At 55.0% G+C, this 27,520-nt stretch overlaps 1 protein-coding gene across 5 annotated transcripts; it reads right to left on the reverse strand.

Moving 5' to 3' along the window:
* Positions 1–493: 493 nt before the first annotated feature.
* On the reverse strand, positions 494–25,605 carry ASIC1 (acid sensing ion channel subunit 1). Of its 5 annotated transcripts, none has more exons than XM_061416142.1 (12): positions 25,433–25,605; positions 24,196–24,572; positions 23,398–23,593; positions 5,948–6,098; positions 5,197–5,324; positions 4,750–4,900; positions 4,340–4,396; positions 3,728–3,881; positions 3,232–3,323; positions 2,955–3,034; positions 2,777–2,881; positions 494–2,619 (listed from the first exon to the last, which is right to left on the reverse strand). In XM_061416142.1, exons 2-12 carry the CDS (start codon positions 24,555–24,557, stop codon positions 2,515–2,517), a joined length of 1,581 nt encoding a protein of 526 aa, XP_061272126.1. In that variant the 5' UTR covers positions 24,558–24,572; positions 25,433–25,605; the 3' UTR covers positions 494–2,514. The 5 variants fall into 5 exon arrangements, with proteins under 5 accessions (XP_061272126.1, XP_061272125.1, XP_061272123.1 ...); XM_061416141.1 differs by having other exon boundaries at positions 4,750–4,903; positions 25,433–25,519; XM_061416139.1 differs by having other exon boundaries at positions 494–2,881; positions 4,750–4,903; positions 25,433–25,523.
* Positions 25,606–27,520: the final 1,915 nt, after the last annotated feature.

A 27,520-nucleotide genomic window follows, 5' to 3' on the forward strand; every position in this document is an offset into this window, starting at 1 on the left:
ACTGTTTATTCCATTTTACAAACAGGCGAGGTGAACTCAATAAATAACTTGGTGAAGTCAACCAAGTTAGCAGTAAAGTCGAAACCTAGGATCCAGATCTTCCGGTTCATAGTCCGGGGCTCATTCCATAAAGTTCCTCAATAACTACAGGAACTTCAACCCAGCTTTGCCCCTGACCTTTAACCTAAACTGCTACCAGATTTTAAGTTTATTTCGAAGTGTGACCCTTCCTCCTCGCCAAAGAATCCTTTCTGCTAGAACTTCTTTTGGGGATCTTTGTTGCCTTTGACCTCTTCCTCTTTCCCTGCCCAGTGGTTCAAACCATTCCTAGTGTGATGGTCAGCCTGTCCCATCCCAGGAGGACCAGAGCACCCCTGCTCCCGCCTCCTTACTCCTCCCCTGATTGTGTGGCCCCAAGCCAAAATCAGCTCTAGACACTTAGTGGGAAGGCCTAAATACTATTCAAATAAGAGAAGAACGACATTGAAGAAGAGATGGTTAAAACCCAGTTTATTAGACCAGAGGCATGCGTCACCTATAGCCCTGCCTGCTGTTCCCCATCCACTGCACACCCTTTGGCCTTGCTCCTGCTTCCCTCTGGAGAGGTTTGATCTCTAAGGAACTCCTGGGAACCAAGAGTTGCCAAAGATCCTATGGCCTCACTCTCCAGCTCCAGGTGAATGCACAGATGACCTGCCACAGGTCTTGTTCTGGGGTTGGAGGCTATGAGGCAGCTGGACAGAGAAGGCCTGGGAAGGGGCAGGGCTCTGGCCTGGGAGGAGTGCCCTGATGGAGGGGGCATGGCAGGTCCTCTATCTCGCTGGTTTCTCATTAAGGGAGGAAAGGAGGAACAGAATAGCAGAGCTTTCAATGTCCCCTCTAGGCCTGTCTCTTTCATTCCACTATCAAACGGTACCTCACCAGAAAAGTATAAGGGGTGGGCTTGGGTATTAGGTGAGCAAAGAGGCCTGGGCATCCAGAAGGAGACAAAGGCCGCTGACTGAAGGCCTCTGCCGGTCCACACCCTGCTGCTTCTGCTGCAGTCATCAGCTCACAGCTCCCTCTGTCTCTGCCACCCTTGCCTTAGTGTGCAGAGCAGATCTCCATCCCATGGGTGGGGGCTCTCGCTGTAGCAACCCCTTCCCTGGGGAGGCTGCAGTCAGCCAGGCAAAGGACAGTGGGGTGGGTGGAGCAGGGGAGGGAATGTTAAGGCTGCAGGGAAGGCAAAGGAAACCCAGGCTGGGGGGACAGGGTGAGGCCAGAAAGAGGCAGAGCTTGTAATTCACAGCTTCCTTTATGTCGCCACCGAGACAGTGCGAAGGTTACAATGCGCGTGTCGTCTCCTTGTGCTTCTTAGAGGGATGTGTGTACACAGTACAGACACCAGGGGAGAGTCCAACTCTTTATACAGGAGAAGGCATTCAGAGACCAGGGAAGGGGTGGAAACACAGAAGGGGAACTTGTAGGAGGGGCGGAGAGGGTTGTTCTTAGAGACACAAGGGGATGAAATAGAGACAGAGTCGGGGAAAGTATATACAGAGATATAGCAATATAGAGTCTGTATCGTATAGAAATAGAAAATGCAGATGAAGTTTTTGAGAGAAGCAAATGTTTCAGAAGAGGACTTAGGAGAATTCCATAAGAAAATTTATGGATGTGGCCCTCTGCAGGGGCCTGGGGGAGAGGGACCAGTGAGGTTAGGCACCAGTGCCCGGCTCCCTGAGCTGGAAGCCAACCAGCTGGATCTCTTATGGGATGGCAGAGGAGGGCTGCCTCTTGCGATTTCTCTCCAGCAGCTCTGGGGTGGGGGGTGAACTTGCAGGTATCAGAATGTGGCCTACAGCACCAGGGCCACATCGTGTCCCAGCTCCACTTCTTCAGGGGATCCCCCACCCCCACCTCCCTAGAGACTTCACAGGTTACCAGGTGGTGGGGGGAGAACAGACAGGACTAGGGTTCCTGCCTGGAGACTTGGGGTTGGGGGGGGCCACTGGGCTCAGAGGGTCTCTTAAGGCTGGGGAAGCCCCCCCACTAGCCCTCCCCTTCAAGGTACATTCTCTGGTTTAGGGCCAAACTCCAGACCCCAAGGGATCCCCTCCACCCCCCATTGGAAGGGGGCTTTGGTGACTGGTGGCAGCAAAATGTAGGTGGACACTCAGATGACAGACAGCCGGACAGACAGAATTCAGGCTGGGAGCTGTGGGAGGCAGCATGGAGCAGAGAGGGGCAGCCTGAGGTCACTTGCCCCATTCTCTCTTTTTAAGTTTCTGTTTTAGATTAGTTTTGTTAAAAAAAGAAAAGAAAGAAAGAAAAGAAAGGGATTGAGGCAGGGAGAGGACTCTGTGGTTCCAGACTCCTTCCTCACCACATTCAAGAGGAAAGGACCGCCCAGGAGTGGGGGGCTGCCTTGGGAGAGGGGAGTGAGTCCCCAGGGCAGATGTGGGGGGCAGCTGGGGGCCCCCTTGCTCTCCTAGCCCTCCCCATCTAGGCCTTTGGTACAGTGGCCTTCGGGGCTCAGCAGGTAAAGTCCTCAAAAGTGCCTCGGGCCGGATGGTGAGGTAGGATGTTGGCCGCATACGTCATCCCGGCAGGATGGCCCCGGAGGCTCTCGCACGGGTTCTGGGGGAAGGGCACAGGACAGGGACCGGTTATCGGAAGGGCCGCAGGTGCCCCCGGGGCGTGGGGGAGGCAAAGGAGAAGAGGTGGCAAGGGGGGTGGTCCTGGGGTGGTCAGGTAAGGGATGGGGCTGGAGGGCGCGCCTCTCTCTCTCCCTCACGTGTCTTTTGACGTCATCCAGGCTGAGGGCCACGCCCTTGTCCGCGCTGCTCCGTTTGGCCTCTTTCTGGCACTTCCCTCTTCTGCACAGCTTGTGTTTTATGACCTGGGACGGAAGTAGGGTGGCGGGTGGGTGGGCAGTCTGGAACCCCGCCCCTCCCACACCCCACCCCACTCACCTCGTAGGCGTAGTCAAAGAGTTCCAGCACCGTGAGGATGCTGGCCCCGATGAACAGCCCCATTTGGCCTCCAATGTCACCTGCAGGGGGGCCCACAGGAAGGTCAGGGGAGTCAGGACACAGTGGGAGCGGCGGAGCTCACTGGGACAGGAGAAGGCCCCTGGGGCAGGCAGGGGAGGAAGCCTTGTGGGACAGAGGTGAGCAGCCCGCTTTGGGTGGTAGGGTGTCACACAATGCCCGTGTCGTGGGAAGGGGACAGGTGCTACCAGCAGCTCACCCAGGAGCCCTGCAATCTCATAGGCCTTCTTCTGCTCAATGGTCTCATAGTTGAGGACTTCAAAGAAAATGTCCAGCACCAGGATGTTTTCCCTGCAGAGGGGGTGGGAGAGGAGACCTCGGTTCAAGTTGCATTTTTGTCCCCTACTAGCTGGGTGACCTCAGCAAGCTATCCTCACCGAATCTCAGTCTCCGTATCTATAAAACTTGCTGATGTGGCTACCTGCCTGCCTTTTAGAGGTGTTGTGAGGATTAAATATGATGGGGTAATTGAAAAGCCGCTCCACACACAGGCAATTGTGAGGCGATCCCAGTTATAGCCATAAGGATGAAGAGAGGAGGAATGAGAAAGGGGTGCCTCCTTAACGTGTTCTGACTTGATCTTCCCTCCATGCCCATCTGAGACTCTTTGGTGGCCTTCCCTGTGTTGTCAGTTTGGTCCTGTCTGCCAACCCCAACAGGGCCCATCCCTTACCCTTTACAGCCAGAGCCCTTACCCTATGTACTGCTCAGACTTGTTGAACTTCTTGGCCAAGTATTTGGCTGACGCTTTGCTGGGGATCTTGACCATGGACAGCTCCTTGCCATAGCGGGTCAGGTTGCAGGGCATTTCACACACACAGTATTCCTGGTCCTTCTCCACCAGGAAGTCTGTGCCAGCCAGGTGAGAGGTGCCAGTTGAGTGGTGCCCTTCTGCCAGCACCTTCCCAACACCCACAACCTGGCTCTGCCCAAAGGAAGCCTGAGCCCCCTTCTTTTTTTCTGACTTGTCCTTCATTACAGCCATGTGCCCAGCAGTGCCGATCCCTCACCCAGCCTCCCCATGGATATTTCTTAATCCTCATATCTCCTTCTCTCAGGGCGCTCCAGGGTCAGTCAGCTGAGGTGCTGATGAGAGCTGGTGAGGGCCACCAGGTGACCCCTGTCCATTTTTCACAGGGCCTCTAGAGATGCTATGCCCAGCCTTGCCAGAGTCAGACAGGAGGGTGCACACGAAGCCTGATCCAGGAGTTATTAGAAGCTCCTGAGAGCTTGCTCTGAGACCCCTATGCAGACAGCTGGCAGCACCTCCTTCCCACCCCTGACTTCCTTGGGCCAGGGGCACTCACCCAGAGCAGGATCTGCACACTCCTTGTACTGCTCTGGAGTGCAGTATGGGGCGTCCCCTGGAAAGGAGAAAAGACAGCAGTACAGGATGGAGATGAAAGGGGTCTTATGACTGGTGGTAGCAGAGGCCTAAATGCTGGGAGCTGGGAGAGGGTGGGAGGGCAGGAATAGTCGGTGCCTAGTCTGTACTGGAGGTGACCCATGCTACAGTCCATCTCTCCTGGACCCTTCTCACCAATCCCTATGGGTCCAGCCAGGAGTTGAGGTCAGAGAGGCAAGAACCATATGGGATAGACTGTGCTGGACCCGGGGTGAGGAGAGGCCAGCTGGTCTCACTCGCCTGTTGGCAGGAGGCTGGCCTGCACGGGGAGCTGGTGGGGGGCGCGGCAGGCTGAGGGGCCCGGGGCCTCACCTGGCATGTGCACCATGCGGCAGTTACAGTTCTCCACCAGGTAGCGCGTCTCACAGTCGATGCGGCAGGCGGTAATGCTGTAGGAGTCGAAGAAATCCAAGTCCATGGTAACAGCTTTGCAGGTGCCCCAGGGCGGGGGCAGGTAGATGAGCTGCTGGGAGAGCCGGGGAGCTGGGGGGTGTGGGGACTTCTCCCCGAGTCACCTTGATGGACTCCTCTGACACGATGCAGAACTCAGGAGTCCTGCCCCCTCTCCCTCTGCAGCCTCTGAAGGTCTCAGAGTTTACGGAGCATCCCATTCATTAGACCAGTCATGCTCCTGACTAGTCAGATGGCTACCCAGGCTCTAACTCACCTGTCCTTCCCATTATTGATTGCCCACCACTCCACCTCCATCTTGAGCCCCCAGGCCCCACCCTTGGGACTAGCTTCCTGTGGCCCTCTCACCCGCTGCTCTTGGCAGGCCACAAAGGTCTGGAACCCTGGGGCTACGCCAAAGCCCAGCTGGTCGATGAAGGGAGGTTCATCCTGACTGTGGATCTGCACTTTGATGCCTGCTTCGAAGGACGTCTCATCTATGGGAATGAGAGGGGTGTGTGTTGGGAGGGCTTCTTCTTCCTCCCTAACCTTCTTCAGAGCTAGGGGCCTCCTCCCTCTCTTGAGACGACAACGATGAGACTAGGGGAGGATAGTTAGTCCAAGGAGTCCTGGCCCTTCCCCAGGGAGCTGCTGCATGACGTTTGCTCCTTCTGGATTCACCAGCCTCATGCTGCCCTGGTGACCCCTGCATTCTACACACTTCTTCTCTTACTTGGCTTCCATACGTATCTCATTGTTTCAGATTATTTCTCACTGTCTCAGAGGCTCTCCATTGCTCCCCCTTGTTTTTTCCCTTCTCCCCCGTCTCTCTCTGTCCCAAGGCCCCTGAGACCAGACAGACGGCAGGCAGCCCAAGAAGAGACAGAGTTATTTATAGAGTGAGTGGCGGCCACGGGTGGAAAATGATGGCTGGTTATCTTGGAGAGTAACTGAGCCAGGAAAGGGGAGACAGGGAAATGTGAGTGTGGCCGTCAGGTAGAGTGGGAGCTGGAGATACTGGGAGGAAGGGAAGAGAGTCCACGCCCTGCCTCAGAGCCCCTGCCAGAGGCTGAGGCCTGGAGCCACAGGGAGGGGGCTCCCCCGGAGAGAAGTGACATACCGGTTTCCCCCCACACAGGCAGGTACTCGTCCTGCTGAATGTCCAGCATGATCTCCAGCCCGTTGCCCGTCCCACCCTTCATGGTCTTCAGCCGTGGGCGCCCATCTCGGCCAGAGTTGAACGTGTAGCACTTTCCATACCGCGTGAAGACCTGGCCAGGGCAGAGTGGAGAGCCTGAGAGTCCTGCCAATATGCTCTGCCCTCCGGGGACTGTCTCCGGACCCTCCAGCTGGTGGAGTCTCATCTCTTTAGGAATGATCCCTCCTGAGCAGCCCATTCCCCATCTGTCCTCCTTCCCACCCACTCCGTAGTCCTTTTGCCGGCTGTGTGCCCTGGAAGCCTGATCCCCGCAGGATGCACTGCCTGTGCGCCTTTGCTATCCGACTGGCTTCAGGTTGGGTTCCACCTATTAGAGGTATCAGTGAGGGATCAGAGGATGGGACAAGGGAGCTGCTGCATGACGTTTGCTCAGTCGTGTCTGACTCTCTGCCACCCCATGGACTGTAGTCTACCAGGACAGGAGGGAAAGACCGGGCCATTTATCTGCGAGGGTTCTGAAGGTGGCTTAGACCCTTCCTGACTACAAATCCTGCCAGGGGGGCTCCCTGCCTACCACTGTTGCCTCTTTGTGTTCCTTTAGCTTGACTCTGATAATTTCCCACTATTTCTGGTGCCCCAGCCCCCCTCATTGTTTTTCTTTACTCTCCTGCAGCTCTGTAAACAGTCCCTTTGTTAGTCTTTCCAACTAAACCATCCGAGGGGTAACCCTTTTCCTGCAGGACCCCTGCATATATAGCTCCATCATCTGACCCCATCCCTGCCACACCTCTGGTCCCTCCTGGGACCCTCTCCTCAGGCCCAGGGCCTTCTGAGACATATCTTCTCTTCTCCTAAATTCCGCCCCCCCACCAGGCATTTGAAACCCTGCTCTGCCCGAGACCACGCTAAGCATGCTCCTTTCCTCTGCCATTAGCCCCTCATGGCCATCATTGTCCCATTATCACCAGAATTATCCAGGACCTGGCATATTCGCTAATGTTGGTGCAGAATGGTGAGGGCTACAGAAGAGATCTCAGCCCCGGGGGCAGGACCCCCCCCCCCAACTCCATGTCACAGAGCAGCCCTTACTGCAGCTCTGATTACACAGCCACAGAGAGAAAAGTGAACCAGTTCTTCATGGTCCTTTCCCCACAGCATCCCAGAATGCCTCCAAGTTCCCCTATGTGAAGCGAGTGTATTTTCACTCCTGTGACATTGTGACAGAGTCCACAAAGCAAGTCACAAGGTGAGTGCAGACACAGCCCAGAGAAAGAGAGACAGTGTCAGGCTGGACTGGGGTGGGGACGGCGTGTGGGTTGCTAGGCAGTAGAGTCTTTGCTCCCTTCCTAGAACAGCCTCCTCCTCTCCCCTCTGGAAAAAAATAACAAAAGCACTCCCCCATTTTGTGGGTGAGGTCCAGAGATGAGGTAGAGAACTCCTGATCCCCCAGCCCCACCACCAGGCTTTGTGGCATTTAGCCACAGAGTCCAGGCTGAACACGCACCCCTGCCTCCCCCTCATCCAGGGAGTGAGGAACTCCTGGTGGCTGAGATGGGCTGGGACCTGCAGCCCGAGCGCCGGCTTTGAGGGCTGTGCTGAGGACCAGTGGACTCTGCTGCCACCTGGTGGTTCTGCTTGAGAAGTGCCTCCTCTACCCTTAGATCCCAGAAACCACATTGACCCCTTCCTTGTCCCGTGTTCCTCTAACTCCCTGCCTGTCTGAGGTCCAGAGCCCGAAACCTCCAGGTCCCTGTCTGTCTGTAGTCAGTCCACGATGCACCGACATGATGACACCCACCGGCCCCTGTACTAGGGAAGAGGTTGGGGGCTGAGAGATGGCTGTATGGGGAGGAGAGGCCTGGCATCTGGCACTTGTAGGGGACAGGAAGGCACCTGTCAGGCCAGATGAAACTGGAAGCTGAGCTGGGGAAGAGGATGGGGTGTCATTTGGTCCCTCACCAGGGAAGGCCCTAGACGTTCCTAGGCTTCCCCTAGGAATCGGGTCCCTGGCCACTTTGAACTGGAAGCGGAAGGGGAGGATTTGGAGGAGACCTGTTATTCTCCCTCAGACACACGTGCGCACACACACGCACACACACACGCATGTGCACACACACATGCGCACAGGTGGTAGGAGAAGCACAGGAAGGCCACGTGGGGATGCTGCTGACGGGGGTGCTGGGGTGCAGGGGGTACCCCTACCCCTCTGCCTCCCTTCCACACCCTTCTCCTGCACCTCCAGAGACCAGGTGGCACTGGTCCCAGCTCCAGTCCGGGGGTGACAGTCAAAATTGTTAAGGCCACACATAGGCACTGGCCACCAGATCGAAGGCTGACCTCAGTGACAGAGTCAGGTCTGGACCCTGCTGGATCACAGGGAGGTTTGGGAAAGGGCTGGACACGCTGGAGGATATTCGGGAAGACACTGGAGGCTTTGCGGCAGCAACTAGTTACCAACTGTGTGTCCAGGATTCTAACAGGGAGGGCAGTCCTGGCACAGCCCTGGAAATGGAGCCCAGCTGCAGACCCTGGGGCTCCCAGGTGAGGGCTCTCTGAGGCATGTCACAGGAGCTGGGTGGCCTGGGGAGGAGGGGCGGGACGGTCATCAGTGCGGTTGCCACGCTCACAGTCAGCATGAACACGGCAGACACCGCGGGCTCCACTCACCACCGAGAAGTTGTGAGGGCCACAGGGCCCCCCGCAGTAGGAGCAGTAGAGCAACATGTCTTCCAGCCGGTGACAGGAGCGATTGTAGAAGCGGTGCAGGTTAAAGGGCTCCCCCGAGAAGGCCTCGGGCCCTGGGGGGGCGAGCGGCACCCCCGGGTCGTCGCTTTCGTCCAGCCCCAGCATGGGGGCCAGGTACAGCAGGTCGGGGTAGCTGAGTTGGGACAGCCTCACTGCATTGGTGTTGCAGAGGGTGACCGCTGGGAAGGCCAGCTCCGTGGTGGCCACTTCGTCTAGCAGAGTCACATGTGGGTAGCTGAGGTAATAGGCAACTCGATCCCCTACCTGGCACAGGAAGGCTCCCAGTGCCAGGACGAAGGCCACTGCCCACAGGGCCTGCCGCGGCCCAGGACCCCCCTCCACGAAGATGTGGTTGGTGCCGTGGAGGGTACAGCTGTTGGCGAAGGCCACCAGGTCCATCGGTGAGTCCGCCTCTCTGGCCTCCTTCCTCTCTGCCTCCTTTTCCTTCTCTTCTTCCTCCTCTTCTGAGTCTGAGCTGTCCCGTTGTTGCTGCTGACGGGGACCCCATACATCTCCCAAGGGCCCGGGGGCCTCCTCTCCAGAGGAGAATGACACGGAGCAGAAGATCTGGATGGGCATCTTCTCTGGGGGCTTCCTGGCCCCGGGAGGTTGGCGGGAGAGTGGGGACGGGGCTGTGACCCTAGGCAGGGTCCTCCGGTCCTCTGATCAGGTCTCTGCCGCCCGGCTGGCCGTCCCCCCTCTCGCCAGGGCCTCTGTGGCAGCGTGGCTGAGGTGGGGCGGGGCGTGGAGAGGAGGGCCAGCCTGCCCTGCCAGGGAGGGCGGGTGTCTGAGCCCATGAATAATTGATGGCAGCGAAAAAGGGAGGCTGATGGAGGGAAGGGGGGCTGGAGCCCCTTTCCTGTCGCCAGCTCCAGCAGGACTGACAGGGTCAAGGACAGACTGGAAACCCTGGAGAGGCCCTGGGGCTCCTGGTACCCACCTCTCCAGGTGAAATGAGACCTAGCCGAGTCCTCTGCTCTCGCTCAGCCAGCAGCAGTCTCTGCCCCTCCCCCAAGACACACACACCCCCTCAGTCTCCCTCTCACCCTCCAGTCATCCCTCAGCCTTCTCACCCTCATTCTCACCTGATCTGGCCTTTCCTCTGAGTTATCTGAGCCCCCATACTCACTCAGTACCTCTAATTAAGCTCTACTTCTTCTCTAACTCCCCCTGATTTATAATCTCCCCAATTAACTAATTTATCCCCCACTTCTCCTCATACACTCTTACACCCCAGGTCCCCTCTAATTTTTCCCCTGACTCTAAACTCACTTCTCATCACTGAGCTGACCACAGTTTACCATTGGTTACTCCCTGAACCCCTAATCGCTCCCTCAGCCTCCAGTTCCTTCTAGCCATCCTTGACACCATGGATCCTCCCCGCCCTCCCCTGACCCCTGCTCTGCTTCAGTCAGCACCCCGCCACACACATTGAGCTGCACTCCCTTCTGTGGCTTGGGGGGCAGCCCAGGTTCCATTAGCAGAGGTCTCTCACTGACCACAGACTCATTTATAGCCATTTCCCGGCAATGGGGGGAGGGACCCTGTCTCTCGCAGCTCAAAAGCTTCCTGGCAGATCACCACTCCCCCTCCCAGCTTGCCCACCCCCAACAGTCCAGGAGAGCAGTTGCAGGCCTCCCCTTCTGAGACACTGACACAGGGTCCTGGGTCAGGTAGAGAGAGTGCTGGGAATCAACCTGGGGTACCCCCAAATCCTAAGCCTCGCAAGTACCGCCAGCCCCTGCGTCTCTGATGCTCTTCTTGCTCTCATCAGTCCCCACCCCTAGGCCCCTGGCCCCTCTGTGCTCTGATTACTCAGGGCCACTGGTTGAGGAACTTGAGCCATCAGCCAAGTCTCCAGGGCCTAGAAAGTGACCTGAGGAGGGGCGGGGGAGGGGAAACGAATTAACCCTTCCTCGGCAGGGCCAGAGGAGGGACAGAGGGGGTCAGGCAAGTCTCCTTGGGCCTTTCTAGTCCTTAACCAACCCACAGCCCCAGGCTCCCTCCCCTCCTTTTCCTCCTTGCCCCTCCTTGTTCCCACACATCTTTCCTCCTCCATTTGTATGTAGAGACCCTAGAGTGTGTCAAGGATGGGAGGCAGGGTGCCAGGCTCCAGCAGAACTGACTGATGTGGGACCTGTGGCCTCAGCTTTGCTGCCAGGGACACAGAGGCCCCAGAAGAAGAGCAGCCTTCGAGATCTGGTCCCTCTCCACCCTTAAGCCACTGCCCTCAGACTGGCCACCTCCTCTTTCCCCTAAACAAACGCCTCCCAGCTGGTCTCCCTCACTCCCTGCCTCCCTGCAGTTTCTCCCCACCTTTAGTCCATGCTATGTAATTCTGACCATTCTTCCGCTTCAAGACCTTCTCTCACTCCCCAGGGCCTCTTGGTAAAATTCAGTTCCCCACCCCTGAACCCCTACCCCACACCCCGAAACCTACAAGGCCTTGGCAGTTTATCCTCCAGCCTCACCTCCCCACCCTCCCCAGTCCAGCAACCAGCGCCCAGCCACCAGGCCCTCTTTCATTCCACAGACACACTAGGCTCATCCACAGTATCATGCCTTCCCTGGACTCTCTGGAAACTTTCTACTAATTTTTCAAGACCCTACTCACATGCTGTCTCCTCCAAGAAGCCTCCCCTGATTCCAGGGCATAGTGAGTACCTACTCAGAACAGACTGAAGGATCCAGGGATGCTCAAGTCCCTTTGGGCATGCACAGTCATTAATAGCTCCTTAAGGAAAGGGGCCATAAGGATGAAAGAGCAGGACCCAGGGACCACGTGGAGAAACAGGAGGGAAAAGACCAGGAACATCCAGGCCAACCAGAGCTAAGTCACTGTAGAGATGAGGCGAGACCTCCAGCATTTAGCTGCTGTCCTCAGGCTTCTCCTATATGAATTTACAGGTTCTTTTTCTGGTTCCTGTCCCCTGTGCGATTCTTCCCGCTTACCAGACCTCAGCTCTTGGAGTGCTTTGTACATGCCCAGGATGCTGTTGTTTCAGAGGTGAGTTCCAGACTCGGTTGGGGGTGGGCCAGCCTAAACTGAGGCTTGGGCTGGGGAAGCTGCAACTGCCCTTGCGCCCCAGGCCCACTAGAGGGCATCATTCCCCTCCTGCAGCCTCCCTGGAAGAGGGAGTAGATTGGACTTCCAGAGGGAAGAAACTAAGGCAGGGAAGTTCCCTGTGCTGGGCCTCTGCAGAGAGCAGGGCAAGCACACACGGAGCAGCTCCTGAGGGCAGCAAATCTGCTGTGGCTGTACACTTCTTCCCCCACTCGAACACAAAGACCCACACCCACACCTACACAGCCCTCTTGTGGGCAGGGAACAAACACACACACACACACACACCCCTCAACTGCTCTTCCTCCCTCCTCCATCCTCTAACATTCTCTCCTCCTTATCTTGTTCCCGTAGGTAGATAATCCACATTTGTCACAGTAATAGGGAGATGAGGAACGGGTTAAGCCGAACACACAGACTCCCCCGCCAGCACACACAGGGGACCCCAGGAGAAGTGCCCAGGCAGCACACACCCTGGGAACACCCTGGGAACACCACTCAATTCTTCACTCTCCGTCCAAAGATGCAGCTCCTCCCCTCATCACTGCCTTCCCAGGACCTCTCTCAAGCCGAGCCTGGACACCCAGCTCTCTCTGACTTTCTCCACATCTCCCTCTAACTCCACCCACCCCTCACCTCTATGGAAGTATTTCCTGCTTTTCAGTTGATGCTTCAGGGGATTCATATATAAAACCCAGCAAAATAAGCAAGTTTGAGTAATCTCTCCCCATTTGATAAATGGGGAAACTGAGGCACAATGACCCATTCAAGTCTCATGGAGAGCAAGCAGTGGGCTTGACACTATAAGTAGGTCATTCCTCACTAAATCCCTTCCGTCTCCATTTTTGCATTTACTCATCAAATCTTTCCTGAGTGTGCTTGTGCTGAGCACTGTGGGAAAAAGATAAAGGACTGGGCCCTTATGGAGCTTATTATCTAGTGGGGGAGACAGTGTTTGTTTTTTTTTTTAATTGCAAAAATAAATACTTAATTGCAAAGTATGATAGGTGCTATGAAAAAAATAATATGATTCCGTGGAAGTGAGTGCCGGGGGAATCTGACCCAGACTAGAAACTGAGGAAGGCTTCTCTGAGACAGTGATGTTTGGATTGAAATCTAAAGAATAAGGAGGACAACTTCCCTGGTGGTCCAGTGGTTCAGAATCCACCTTGTAATGCAGGAGACAGGGGTTCGATCCCTGGTTGGGGAACTAAGATCTCACATGCCACAGAGCAACTATGCCTAAGTGCCTCAGCTACTGAGTCTGTATGCCACAACTAGAGGGTCCATGCGCCACATGAAAGGTCCCAAATGCCACAACTAAGACCCAACACAGCCAGGTAAATACTTACAGAATAAGGAGGAATAATTAGGTAAAGGTCTGCTTATGTAAGTGTTGGTGGGGGTAGGGGTGAAATTCCAGAGCACAGAGTCACTGGAAAGTCCCAAGAGGAGACAGCTCAGAGGAGGAGGATGTAGCCAGAGAGCAGGCAGGACCAGACCCCTCAGGGTTAGGATTCTGGTCCATTTCCCCATGGAAGGATTTCAAGCAATCAGAGCAGTGTTTTAAAGAGACCACTCTGGAAGAGACTGGGGGGTTCTACAAGTTCTGTTAGGAAACCATTGGAGCAGTCTAGGTGGGACATGGAGCCATGGGGTGGCCTCAAACATGGAGATGGAGTGGAGATATTCAGGAGGCAACACTGGGAGACCTGGGTAGGGAGGAGAGGGAGATGGAGTGCCCGGGATGGTTTCTAGTTTGCATAAGTGGGTGAATGGCTCACTAGATCAGCAACACAAGTACAGGACAAGTTTGGGAGCTAAGATGATGAATTTGGCTTTGCATATGCTGGGTTCTTGGAGCCTTGGGGAGATCCAAGTGGAGATGTTAAGTGAAAAATTGGCCACTGGAGCTGATGCTAAGAGAAGAGAGCTGGGCTGAGATATACATTTGGCAGTTGTCCGTGTGTACATGGTGATTGAAGTCACGAGTGAAGACGAGACCGCTCAGGAATAGAATATAAAGTTTTTTAGAAAAGACAGAAAAGTGGCCTGATTTGGTAGGATCCATTCAAGCTAAACAGAATCTTAACTTATGATTTAACCACAGCTCCTAGTCCTTGCGCATGCATGCTCAGTCCCTCAGTCGTGTCCAGCTCTTTGCGACCCTATGGACTGTGTAGCCCGCCAGGCTTCTCAGTCCACGGGATTCTCCAGGCAAGAAGACTGGAATAGGTTGCCATGTCCCTTTCCAGGGGAACTTCTCAACCCAGGGATCGAGCCCAAGTCTCCTATCCTGCAAGCATATTCTTTACTGACTGAGCCTTCAGGGAAGCCCTCCTAGTCATATACCCAAGAGAAATGAGTGCATATAGCAACCTAAAGACAAGTAACAGCATGTTTACAGTAAATTTATGTATAATAGCCAAAAACTAGTAACAACCCACATGTCTAGCAAGAGTAGAATGGATAAATTTTATGCTATTTACATAATGAGGTACTACACAGCATTGAAAAAGAACTAACTATATATTAACTCAGAGACTGAATCTTCCAGACGTAGTCATAAGCAAAAGAAGACCAACACAATCATGTATATATTGCATTAAGGTTACATAGTCTAGGAAGTTCAAGAACTGGGGAAACCATCACAGTATGGTAAAGTAATTATCCTCTAATGAAAAAAAAAAAAAAGCTGGTGAACCTTACCTCCACTGACAGGAGCCAGAACAGTGGTTAACTCTTGTGGGTAGGATTGACTAGGAAAGGGTCTGAAGGAACTTTCTGGGACTCTAGACATGTTTTACAATTTTAAATCAATGTAAGTACACACTGATGTAATATATAAAATATTACATAAATACACCAGTGTAAAAATATACGAATGAAAAATGCATCAAGCTGTACCATTAAATCACAATTTAGAAGAAGAGGAAAGCTTGAGATTGAGACTTGGGTAGTGCCAACATTTAATGGCCAAGTGGAAGAGAATAAACTGGCAAGGACGCAGGAGCACTGAGACAAAGCAGGGGAATCAAGTGAATACTGTTATCAAGCAATACAGTCATGCGAAAAAGAGGTTGTGGGGGACTCCCCTGATGGCTCAGTGTTAGGAATCTGCCTTCCAATGCAGGGGATGAGGGTTTGATCCCTGGTCAGGGAAATACTGGGCTTCCCTGATAGCTCAATTGGTAAAGAATCCACCTGCAATACAGGAGACCCCGGTTCAATTCCTGGGTTGGGAAGATCCCCTGGAGAAGGGAAAGGCTACCCACTCCAGTATTCTGGCCTGGAGAATTCCATGGATTGTACAGTCCATGGTGTCACAAAGAGTCGGACCCGACTGAGCGACTTTCACTTTCACTTTGGGGGAAATACTAAGCCTGCACGCACCAACTGGAGAGAAACCCCCCTGCGCTGCAACCAGAGGAAGCCAGGAGACCTCCATGAAGAGCCTATATGCCGCAGTGAAGACCCGAGACAGCCAAAAATAATAACAATAAATAAATAAAGCAAACCTGCTTAAAAAAAAATAAAGGTGGTGGTAAACCATTTTGAATGATTTTCGAGACATCAAGGATAAAAAAATGGTTGTGGATTTTGGACACATGGCGGTCACTAGTGGCCTCCGCGAGAACCATTTTGGAGGAGTGCTGAGGACAGGGGAAGAAGGCAGCCTGAGTGGATCAGAGAGTGAGATCGAGATGAGAAAATGGAGATAGTGGAATCTATTCATCAATTTTAAGGATATTGGCTGTGAAAGAAAGCAGAGAGAGACTGTGGGAGCTGGGCGGGGCGGGGGGTTTAGTGGAATTGAGAGATTTTTTGTTTTGTTTTTATTTTAACCTAAAGCCTGGTACATAGTAAGTGCTCAATAAATATTAGCTGTCATTATAGGTATACATTTAAGATGGAGAATCTCAAGCATGTTTCACTATCAATGGGGAGGTTCCACTGGAGAGAGACTGACTATAAAGGAGGGAGAGGCAGGATCTTTAAGGTAAAATTCCCACAAAAGTCAAAGGAGATCAGACGGTAAGAATAGGTTGAGATTTCAGCTTAGATAAGATGGATGTTCCCCTCCGGGGGCAGGAACCCAGAGAGGCATAGAGATCTTGTCTGAGGCTTCTATCTTCCCTGCGAAGCAGGAGGCGAGGTCATCTGCTGAGGGTGACAGCAGGGCTAGGAAGGGTGGCACTTCGAGAAGCATGGAGAAATTTACAGTAATCACGGGGAGAGCAGGTTGACCAGGAAAACACTGGGGTTGCCAGGGCAGCGCTGCAGGCCCTTATAAGGATGTTGATCATGAGCACAATGTGATTCTGAGCCTGCCTGTCATGTGACTTCCTCTGGTAGAGCGTGGCTGAGGAAGCCAGTAGTGGGTCCATCTAAGGCTGTGCTCTGTATGCTGTGCTAAGTTGCTTCAGTCGTGTCCGACTCTTTGCAACTCCATGGACTGTAGCCTGTCAGACTCCTCCGTCCATGGGATTCTCCAGGCAACATACTGGAGTGTTGCCATGCCCCTTTCCAGGGGATCTTCCTGACCCAGGGATCAAACCCATGTGTCCTGCATTGGCATGCAGATTCTTTACCACTAGGGCCCTGGGAAGCCCCCTCTAAGGTTGGGACTTGGCCAAATGGTGCAGCGAAGAAGCAGGAGTCACAAGATGGTGCAGTCATCCTGAGGCTGGGGATCTTCTCTTTTACATCCTTTTGCTTCTCCTTCCTGTCTCACCCCCACTGTCTCTTTACAGATGGGGAGCTGGGCACCCTCTTCCACTACACACATCCCCACTTCTGTGGTCACCCACAAAGAATCAGGCATAGAAGATCTGAAGTCAAGCTTACGCTCTGGCATTTACTGGCTCTGTGGCCTCAGGCAGGTCATGTAACACTTCTGGACCTCAGTTTCCTCATCTTTCAAGTGAAGATGTTAACATCTTCCTGCCTCCCAGAATTATAAGGATCACAGGATTTAAAGGGAATTTGTAAGCTGCAAAGCATGACCGAAAGAGAGGATTGATTTTGCTGGTATGTGCTCTGCATGGGGCCGAGGTTCATGGGCACACATGCTCTCTCCCATGGCCACATGAAGCGAGCTGCATGTGCCCCCACGCACATCCATCCCTGTCCACATCACAACCTAATCCACATCCACACACTCCCACTTTCAGACATACATAGAGAGGTGCACACGGGTTCTCGTACACCTAGGGTACATGTGTGGCGTGTGGTGAGGAAGCCTGAGCTGGCTGCTGTCCAGGGTCAAGGCCACTGCAGCATTTTCTCTCCCCAGGGATGTTCCCAGCCAGGCACGAAAGAGCCGACATACCAGAGACACTCGATACTCAGCCATAAAGCCCAACCTCCCAGGCTTCAAGGACTATCGGCCACATGGAGGGGGTTAGGGAAAGGGTTATCTTTCCAAGAATTCATAGGAGCTCAGAAAAGACACAACTTGCCCTCCTTCTCCTTCAGGAATGGCGTTGGAGAGCCTGGGGTGAGCGTCTCTGTCCTTAGAGTTCCTTAAGGGAACTTCCCCTCAAGGTGAATGAAAGTACACTGCAGTTTCATGTTCATTTCAAAATTCTCCACAAAGAAGATGCCTGATGCATATATCTGGGAAACGTACTGCACACCCATTCCACCCATGGGCCAGCAGGGGCTAGCCAGAGAGTCCCAGAAGCTGAAGGAGAAGCTGCCCCCTGGCAAATTTAAAAATCCATTCAGAGCCCCCTTGGCTCACAGGAAATTGAGAAATGGAGCCAGATGAAACTATGCCCAAAAGAGATCCCAGGAGTGCCAGTGCCCAGCCGCACTCACCACCCAAACCAGACACCCTTCTCCTTCGAGCTGTCTCCTTCCCTGCTTTGCCTCCCAGAACCCCTTGCCAGAGTTCTGATCCCAAGTTTCTCAGCTGGAGGGTACAGACCCCTGGAGCCACTTCAGATGGACAGTGAGGGACAGCTCCTGCCTCCAGAGCCTGACCAAAGACAAGGACCCTTGAGGGAGAGAACTAGACTGGTCATCAGTGGGAGGAGTCTGGGGTTGGGAGACACCATATTTTCTGTAGAACTGGAGTTTCAGAATAGCTGAGCTGGGCTGGGGAGATTGGAAGGACTCTACCCAGATGATGAGGGTCCTCTCATGCTTGGCATGTGATTCTCTGCTCTGAAACCCTTAGGCTTCCCTTCCTGCCCCTGCCCTCTGTGCCTCCTGGGGTTACAGCACGTGGCTCTAAGCTCCCTGAGAGCAGGGACACCATCTGCCTGCTCACCACTGCCCCCTAGTGCCCAGCGCAGGGCTTGGCATTTCTAAGGGGCTCAGAGGGTCACAGGAAGAATATCAGCGAAGCTTGACTCTCCCAACTCCAGCCCTCGTGCCTAACATCCAGTCTCCCTCACCATCCCCAGGAATTCAGATTGCCTTCCACAAAGTTAAAGCATGCTGCGAGCCACCTCCAGAGTCTGCCAGCAGAGACATTCAGACCTCTCAGCAGGCCTCCCCTTTGCTTTCTGGATGCACACCAGGTGCCAAGGTGGCCCTACCTTAGAGGTAGATCTCTGGCTGGGGCAGAAGAAAGCCCAAGGCTTGGAAGCTGCTCCTCTGCACCCCTCCATTTCCGGCTCTGCCCCCAGAGGCACTTACTTACATCAACTCCCTATTACTTTAGCCAACAGCCGGAGATCAATTAACTTAGAGTAACCTCTTAGCTGACAGCAGTCTGGGAGAGGGGCGGAGTCAGAAACAGCAAGGGATGGGGGGCGGGGAGGAGAGGGAGGCGGTGAGAGAGGAAACTGAGTCACCCAAGTGTTAATGTGTGTGTGTGTGTGTGTGTGTGTGTTATGAGAGAGACCCCAATGCAGGGTCCCCTGGATTCTTGCAATGGCTCTATTCAGTTGCCTCCCCTCCAACCTCAGACACTTCTGAGGGCGGGAGCGAGAGACGGGAAGGGTAAGGCTGAAGGAGGCACCCAAGAATGCCTGAGGGCGGGGTGCCCCTTCCCCAGAGCTAGCTTCTGCCCGCCAGCTCCTCCTGTCCTTCCGCAATCCCTGCATGCTCCCCCATCTGCCCCCACTTTCCCCGATAGACAAAGACCACCAGGCTTCTGGACACGGTAGCCCAATGACCCTCATTCCTCTCTTTGAGAGTAGCAGTCTGAGCAGCCCCCCACCGCAGCCCCTCCACTCCCTGCCCAGCTGGAGGGAACAGACCTCAGGAGTGAGGTCAGGCCCTCCCCAGGGACCCAAGGTCTGAGCTGCTGTGGGGTCGTATGGAGTGAGGGGTGTCAGTGAACCGGAAGGGCCAGCCCTGGAGATAAGGAAGCTCTCATTGCTAGTCCTGGCTCTCCCTGGGACCCACCATGCCTGGCTCTGCTCGCTTTAAGATGACCTCTGCTACCACGCTCTGGGTCCCAGGATCACCCCTCTCATATCAGCATCTCACCTCCCCTAGGTGCTCCAGAAGCTCCCTGTCCAGGTCCAGAGCCTTGAGGGGATTTATTTGTCCACCTCCTCACTCCACCTCTCCTCTGAGAGGCTTCTGCTGCCACTCCAGGGTCCCCCAGGGATTCTTGTCCCCTATCCCTTGTTCCCAGGTCCACCCCCTCCTGAAAGAAGACTATCCCCCCTGCACACCCACCCCGAGATTTCCATTCTCTTCCCCTCCCTTCCATCTCTTGCAGGGTTCAGAGATGAATTCCCACTTCTCTGTCCCCCAGGCGAAGGCTCTGGGTCTCAGCTGGAGAAGGGGGGTGGCATAGGGCACACTAGGCCACCATCTGCCAGCCCCCTCCCCTTGGAACTGTTCAGCATTCCAGCCACATCGGCGCTCCCACTGCCAGGGACAGATAAGGTGCAGCTGGAGGCTGGCACCAGCTGCGACTGTGCTCGCTCCCCCCTGGCCCCCACCCAGACACCAGCAGACAGCTGCACCCCCGGCCCCCTCTTGGAACCCCTGCCCTGCCTTGGCCTGGCTGGCCTCAAAGTGGGGGGGGTGAGTGGAGTCTCAGACCGTGTTGCCCTGGCAACCAAACACCCCATCAAGAAGGAGAAGAGGAGGCCAGGGAAGAGGGGGCCTGTGGGTGGGTCTTTGGTAGCTCAGGAGAAAGCTATTGAGGTCAACCCAACTGGGCTGCTGTGGAGAGCTCTTCCCCATGGCCCTCTGCCTTTTCAGTCCCCAAAGGTTTCCAAACCAGCTTCTCCCAGATTTAGCCCAGGTTCCCCTCACTCTCCTGAGCTGACTCTGCCACCACTGGGGGATGGACCTGGCCAAACCACTTCTTCGATCACCATGTCATCCCCTGAGGTTGAGCAGGATTCAGAAGCAGATCTGGGGAAAACGCTTGTGACTGCAGACCCCACCAGGGGAGCTGGTGGACCACAGGATGCCCTTCCTATGCCCCCTGCACTGTCCTCCAGATTCAGGGGTCCTGTTTTGGATGAAGGTTGCCCTTGGAACCTGCGGAAGAGTTCACACGTGTCCACACACGCTCTATTTTGTGAACACGTTGAGCTGGCATTGGATGCCCTGTTAAGAACCTCTACTCTCAAGGGAGCAAAAGATGCCAGGATGGTCTCCCTAAGCTCTGATCTGACAGACTGATGTTTTCTGACAGTGCTTCATCTGTCCAGGGGCTGGATACATGCCTCTTGGCTTAGCAGAGACCAGCAAGGATGGAGAGGCAGATGTTAATTAAGAAGGAAGAAGGTAGAATATCAGGCATCAGTGTTTTTGCCCCTTAGGGCCAGAGAGCTGGAGAATGCCAGCACCCTTCTCCATATAGGGACATCCCTTTGGGCAGAGTAGAAAGGGATGCGGTGAGGGCAACCTGAGAGGGTAGAAGGAAGGTCTGAGAAGTTTGGATCCAGCGAGATTCAGGTCAGGTCTTTCACATGGGCTTAGAAACAGCAAAAACCTAATCTTCCCTGACAACGCAGGACCAAGAAGTGCCAGTGTTGGAGCAGTGGGATTCTAGCCAGGCATCTCTCCCCAGCAAGAGGAAGAAATCTCATTGCTCTGGAACTCTGTGGACCAATCGTATCTCCATCTAATTGTGTGGGGCTGTCCCCTCAGACAACATGGACCAATCACATTTCAGTATCTCAATTTCCATGAAACAAAATATATGTTAGCATCACCACTTGGAATCTTCCTGGATATAAAGGACAAATGAAGCCTCAACTATACACTTTCTATGACCTAATGGTAACCCCACTTTTTGCCTTAGCACCTTCCCAGGTCGAGCCAACAAATTCCTGTCCTTATCCAAACACTACAAACCATTCGATCTAATAGGTTTTCTTTTTTTTTTTTTTTAATTGTTTTGGCTGCGTGGCATGTGGTATCTTAGTTCCCCAACCAGGGATTGAACCTGCACCGCCGCCACCCCCCCACCCAGTGGAAGTGTGGAGTCCTAACCACTGGACCACTAGAGAGGTCTCCTCTTTTTAAAAAAATTAATTTATTTAATTGGAAGCTAATTACTTTACAATATTGTAGTGGTTTTTGCCATACATCGACATGAATCAGCCACGGCGCACATGTGTTCCCTCCATTCAGAGCCCCCCTCCCGCCTCCCTCCCCATCCCATCCCCCAGGGTCATCCCTCTGTCTTTCTTGATGGTCCCTTTTGCTTGTGTGAAATATGCTGCAGAGGAGGAGGGCTCTGGCTTTCATTTCCACCTTCATCTACAGTTCTACTACCCTTGGAAATATAGTTGGTGAGTCTGGGAGCCCTTTGGTCTTGGGCTTTGGGGAATCTAGCACTCACCTGCTTTGAGGAAGAAAAAGTGGGAAGGAAATGGTTCTTGCATCACACTAAGCTCCCTACTGGAGAAGGCAATGGCACCCCACTCCAGTGTTCTTGCCTGGAGAATCCCAGGGACGGGGGAGCCTGGTGGGCTGCCGTCTATGGGGTCGCACAGAGTCGGACACGACTGAAGCGACTTAGCAGCAGCAGCAGCAGCAAGCTCCCTATGAGCTTGGCTCAGCAAGGACTGTGGTCATGTAAACTTTGTCCAGCAGGATTGACAAAGGCCCATGAAACTGGTCTGAGAGCAAGGCTTAAAGAGATTGGGAAGTCTTGTATAACTTCAGAGGAAAAAACAAGCATGACCATAGTTCTAACCTTTCTACACAAATGCAGTTCATGCTCCCCTAATGCTAGAGAGGAGCAAGCGTGGGAGAAAATGGGCAGGGAGCAAAGGAGGAGGATCTGAGAGTGGAGAACTAGGAGCAGACATGGAGAGAAAACTGGAGAAGGGGCTGGCAACCCACTTCAGTATTCTTGCCTGGGAAATCCCAGGGACAGAGGAGCCTGGTGGGGCTACAGTTCGTGGGGTTGCAAAGAGTCGGACATGACTGAGCGGCTAACACACGCACACATAGAGAGAAAAAGAATCCTAAGGAGACTGGGCTTTCAAGAGCAACGGCCAGAATTGGAAGTGAACATGGTGACTCCAGGGTCAGCAATATTAATGCAAAGAGCACACTGGGTTAGGACTGAATGAGACATGAGTTGTAATCCTGAGTCTCTCACTAACCAGCTCTGTGATCTGGGTAACTCACTCTACCTCTCTGTCTCAGCTTATGCACTCGTTCAATAGAGATAAATATGACTATTCATCCAGGGGATTGAAGGAGAGCCTAGAGAGTGTTCAGAAGAGTTCCAGGCATCATCCTCACATTTGGTACTCTTCTTCACACATGGCTCCAGTTCCTCTGGCCCCTTTCCACACTCTGCCTGACTTTAACCCTCCAGCAACCTGTATGACTTACTCATAATCACCTGTCACATGAGATGCCAGTCAGCCCCATCTGTGGTGGCGGGCGGGGGGCATGAATATTTGTGGGGCATCTCTACTTCAAGAAGCAAAGGGAGTCTCCAGTTCAGTCATACTATGAGCCCCAAATCATCTCTTCTTCCTCAGACCCTGACTATGGGCTGGCAAGGGGGGAACCCAACCAGACACTGTGTGTGTGTGTGTGTGTGTGTGTGTGTGTGTGTGTGTGTGTGTGTAGTGGCCAGGGGCAGGGGTGGCACAGAGGGAATTACCTGTCCAATTTTTTGAGAGAAAGCTCCTTCCCTTACTTCCCATGTTTCATGCTGCAGCTCAGACTTTAACTCAAACCACCTGAGGATTTTGTTAAACTGCAGATTCTGACTCAGTAGGTCTGAGAAATGGGGTGGCAAAGTTCTACCTTCTGTTCAAGCTCCCAGGTGGTGGTCCTTGGATCTCATTTTGAGTAACAAGGCTGCAGCTTACCCACCGCCACCCCCAGCTCTGACACCTGCGGTCCAGAAGGTAAGCTTGATGGGGTGGGGGGCTCTGCTAGGCTGTGTGTGTGTGTGTGTGTGTGTGTGTGTGCGCGCACACACACATACATCTATGCACTGTAGGCTCTCTTTCCTGCCATCACAGACACAAGGCTGAGGCCCTCACTAACAGCAAATGCCCCCCTGAAGTAAACAAAGTCCCGCTTCTGCCAGGAGTGAACCCTAGGAACATACAACATCCTCCCAGAGGCCCTCCGGCTCCTAGTCTCCTCCTCCTCAGGGGTCCGGCTGACTCACGACCCGCCAGCCAGGGGACTCACTCACCACCTTGAAGTCCTCGGCGCTGCAGACCTCCCCCCGGAAGTGGCAGGAAAGCAGCATGTCTCGGATGTCGTGCCCTGCGCGGTCATAAAACTCGCGCATGTTGAAGGGCTTGGGCTTGAAGCTGCGAAAGTTGGCCTTGTCCTGCAGTATCTCCAGCTGCTTTTCATCTGCCATCTGCGTGTCTGGTATCTCATACCTGGAGCCCAGGGGTGAGCAGTGCATGGATTGGCAGGATCTTCAGTTCCTGCCTCCATTCTGCCTCCAGTGTCCCATGCCCAACTCAGGGGGAAGGGCAGCATCCAGCCCTGGGCAGAGGCCCAAAAGAAGATCTGGGCGTGTCTAGAGGATCTGCCCCCTGGGGTCTGAGAAGACAGAGGATCTGCACTGGCTGCCCAGGGGTCGGGCATCTGAGCACAGGGGTAAGGGTGGGTGGGCAGAGAGCTCAAGGCAGGAACTATGGCTTTCATACCGTGGTTTCTACCCTTTAAAGACAGCATGCCCGGATCTCCCAAGAGAGGAGAAAATTGAGACGTAGTAGCAAGAGGGTGGGCAGAGGTCACTCCAGAGAGTGTGACCATGTCACACAGCTCAGGCTGGATAAGGGCGGAGCTGTTTTGAACCACGCTGGGATCAGAGATTGGGTGCCCTTAACTGGGTGCTTGGCAGTACCCCAATTCCTTTGCTCTGAGTGGCAGGTTTCGGGGGCTGGAGGGCAGGGTTGTCTAGGCTGTACGGTGGGCTAGAGAAGAAGCACCCAGATGGGGTGTCTGGGAGTGGGGATGGGTGGGAGCCCCCCACCTGTTGTTGAGCAGGGCCAGCAGCTCCCCGGCGTGGTACAGGTCATTCTTGGAGACTTGGCTAAAGCGGAACTCGTTGAGGTTGCACAGCGTGATGGCAGGGAAGGTGAGCTGGGAGGCAGCCACCTCATCGAGCTTGGTGACGTGGTGGTAGTGGAAGTAGTACTGCACACGCTCGGTGCACACACACAGCAGCACAGCCAGGGAGCCCAGGAAGCAGAGGGCCCAGAGCGCCCGCTTCAGAGACAGCCGCTCGTAGGAGAAGATGTGGGCCAGGCCGTGCAGGGTGGAGCTGCTGGCGAAGGCCTGGATGCTCACCGGCTGGAGGCCACCCACCTCCTCCTCCTCAGCCTTCAGTTCCATCCTGGCCGAGGGGATCTGGGGGGAGAGGGGTGGGGAGTCAGTCACTGCCCTGGGTTAAGAGTGCACATGGTGTCCCTCCAATTGGGTCCATCCGGAGTCCCCCCCTCCAGAGGTCACTGCCTCTGGGGGCAGAAGACTTCTCTGGTGGGCAAGCCCAAAGGTGGCTGCCCCGTGGACACCCTCCCAGAAGAGGGTTCCTGTCAATGCAGGGACTTGGAGGTCAGTTTAGGCCAAAAGAATGCCCTCCCAGGGAAGCCTCCTGGGCCAGGGGTGACCCCAGATGTGGTCATCCGAGGACGAGAGGGAAGTCCCCATATCCCCACAGGCAGGCACAGGAGTTCCCTCCAGATGTGGGGTCACTCTGGGACAGGAATGTCCACCCCATCCTGGAGACGGAAACTCCCCCAAATGGGCTGAACCCGGCCTCAGGAGTTTCTGGTCAAGGGTGTCCCTAGGACTGGGTTTTCACCCCTGCCCCCGACCCCACGAGCTAAACCTGAGTCAGAAACCCCCAGAGAGGCAGAGAGGGGCCCAGCCTGTGTCCACACCTGCAGGCGTCTCCAGTTCTCAGAACGGCGCAGGCTGTAGGTGTGCATGTTTGGGGTGGGGGGTGGGGGGTAGAGGGCAGCCCGAGGTGGCTGCACAGAAATGGGGGGGGCGCGGTTCCCTATGACAGCGAGCTGTCCCCGCCCCGGACGCAACCCCCCCCACCCCAGTCTAGCTTCTCGACGCAGCCAGATGCCCTGCTCGGCCCCCGCCCCCCTCCCCAGCCACTGAGGCGCCCCAGAAGCTGGGGAAAGCTACAGGGGAGGAAAGTCCCGGCTTCCGGGCGCTGGGGAGTCCCGCACCCAAAGGCGGGGGAATCGGAGACCCACCTGAGGGGGCTTCGGGAACCCGGCAACCGGCGGCGGGTCCTGGGGCGCGGGGCCGGACGTGGGCTCAGCGCCGAGCCGCGGAGGGGCTCATGGCCCGGAGCGGGAGCCGGCGGCCGCCGCGGCACGCCGCGCAGAGCCCTGCAGGGAGCGGCCCGCCCGGCCTGGCTCGGCTCGGCTCCGTCTGCCCGCCCGCCGCGCGCGCTCCCTCGCTCGCCTCGGCTCAGTCCGCCCGGGCTCGGCGCGGTGCGCGGTGCTCTCAGCCCCGGGATCTGCAGGGATCCATCGTCCGGCCGGGAGGCGGCGGGAGGGGAGGCGGCGGGGGAGGGGAGAGGGTGCGCGTGCGCGCCTACGAGTGTCTGCGAGGGTGTCTCTGGGCCGGTGTGCGCGCGGGGACCCCGGACCGGGGAGCGGGATCGAGGGTTCCCCCCGCTGCCTCGCCCCCTCCTCCTGGCCGCGCTCGGCGGCGCTGCCTCCCTCGGGTCCCGGAGCCGTCTCCCTGCTTGCGAGGCCCTGTGGCTTGTGTCTGACTGTGGTGTGTGTGTGTGTGTGTGTGTTGGAGTGCGCGCGCGCGCGCGCACGGGAGGGAAGGTGTCTGCCCCCAGCGTCCCCCTCCCCGCGCTGTCTCCTTCGGATCGATGCTCCTGCCTCTTGCTGCTGCTTCCTCTGGTGGCACACAAGCGCGTGTGCGCGCGCGCGTACCCACACACACACACACACACACACAAGCTCCGAGTCACACTTGACTGATTCAAGCACTTGCCCGTGCGGAGACATAGACACATATACAGACCAGAGTCACATTACGCCACTCACAGCTACATGCACCCCCCACAGACACCCACACACCCCGGAGGCCTGGCCCACAGAGCAGGAACTCATGAACTTACAAGTATTCACCTGCTCTTATCCTGGCTCCCCACCTACAAGCGACACGTACACACATGTACATATATAAACAAACAGAGCCTTGGCCACAGAAACCCCATCCTGGTAACACTGGCCTTGCCTTTGGGGTGGAAGGCGGCGGCAGGTTTGCAGCTTCTCATTGCCAAACCGCTAAAGAAGGAGCAGAGAAGGAAGGAGAAATAGCCAGAGGTCAAGGAAATTTAGACAGACATCAAGAAACAGGGAAAGAGAAGGGAATGGGGAGAGGTGGGAGGTTGGGAGGTTGGGGGAGGTGGACAGGAGAGGAAGGGATGGAGGGGGAAGCTGTACTCAGGTTTGGAGCTAAATTCTGAGCCACTGACACCAGGCCTGGGGGGGTATTTTCCTGTAGTGCTCACCTCTCTCCTCTTCCTCCCTTCTCCTCTCTAAGAGGCCTTGGGGGGCCCTCCCTATCCAATTAACAGAGTAGGAGCAATCAAAGGGAAGTTGTTAATTTGCTGATGCTCATTAGGGGCTCTTAGCACGAAGGCTGTTGAGGTCTGATGGTGTCAGATGATGAGGAGGGGAGTGTGGGGGACAAGAATTCTATCTCTAGCCCCTCCTTCATTCCACTTGTGGGCTGGTGCAGCTCTGGGAGAGGGAGGTGAGAGGTGTGTTCCCAGGGCTTTAAGTCAGAATGAGAACGTATAATGAGAAGGGGCTGGCACGGAGAAAAGAAGTTGGATGAGAAGTTGTGAGGGGTTGGGGGCAGGGGGCACATGGAACTACAGGGAAGGGCGCTGGAGATCCCAAGAGGGAGTGTAGGCTTAGGGCTGAGGAGAAGGGAGACTGGGATCCAGTTACTAGATTCTTGGTCAAGGTGCTACCAAGAGGAAGGGAGGATCTTAGATTCTCCTCTTGAATTGGGGAGCTGTCCAGCAGCACCAGGCTGTTCCAGGGAGCTGCCATGTGCCCGGGCAGCCACTGGGTGGCAGCACCCTCCCAGATACTTAGAATCAACGAAGAGGGGCATTTGGGAGTGGGATTTCAGCCTGGGAGGGCCCCAAGCAGAAATCTGAGGAAATCTTGGGCAGAGTCTGATTCCTGAATTCCAGATGACTTCAGGAGGAGGGGTGGGCCATTTTGAAGCATCTGTAATTTCCCTAGCTCCCCACCCTCGCAGGCTGAGTGACACATGGAAGCTTCTTCAAATGGCTGCAAATT

This window comes from Bos javanicus, chromosome 5 (assembly GCF_032452875.1).
Source record: "Bos javanicus breed banteng chromosome 5, ARS-OSU_banteng_1.0, whole genome shotgun sequence".
NCBI classification, from domain to species: domain Eukaryota; kingdom Metazoa; phylum Chordata; class Mammalia; order Artiodactyla; family Bovidae; genus Bos; species Bos javanicus.

What these genes read in the sequence shown, in the direction of transcription:
- ASIC1 (XM_061416139.1), bottom strand. Translation starts at nt 24,557, where the DNA reads ATGGAACTGAAGGCTGAGGAGGAGGAGGTGGGTGGCCTCCAGCCGGTG. An exon ending in AAGTCTGAGCAGTACATAGG is followed by an intron (nt 3,324 to 3,727) that starts GTAAGGGCTCTG and finishes CCCCCTCTGCAG; the next exon opens with GGAAAACATCCTGGTGCTGG. An exon ending in TCTTTGACTACGCCTACGAG is followed by an intron (nt 2,882 to 2,954) that starts GTGAGTGGGGTG and finishes CTTCCGTCCCAG; the next exon opens with GTCATAAAACACAAGCTGTG.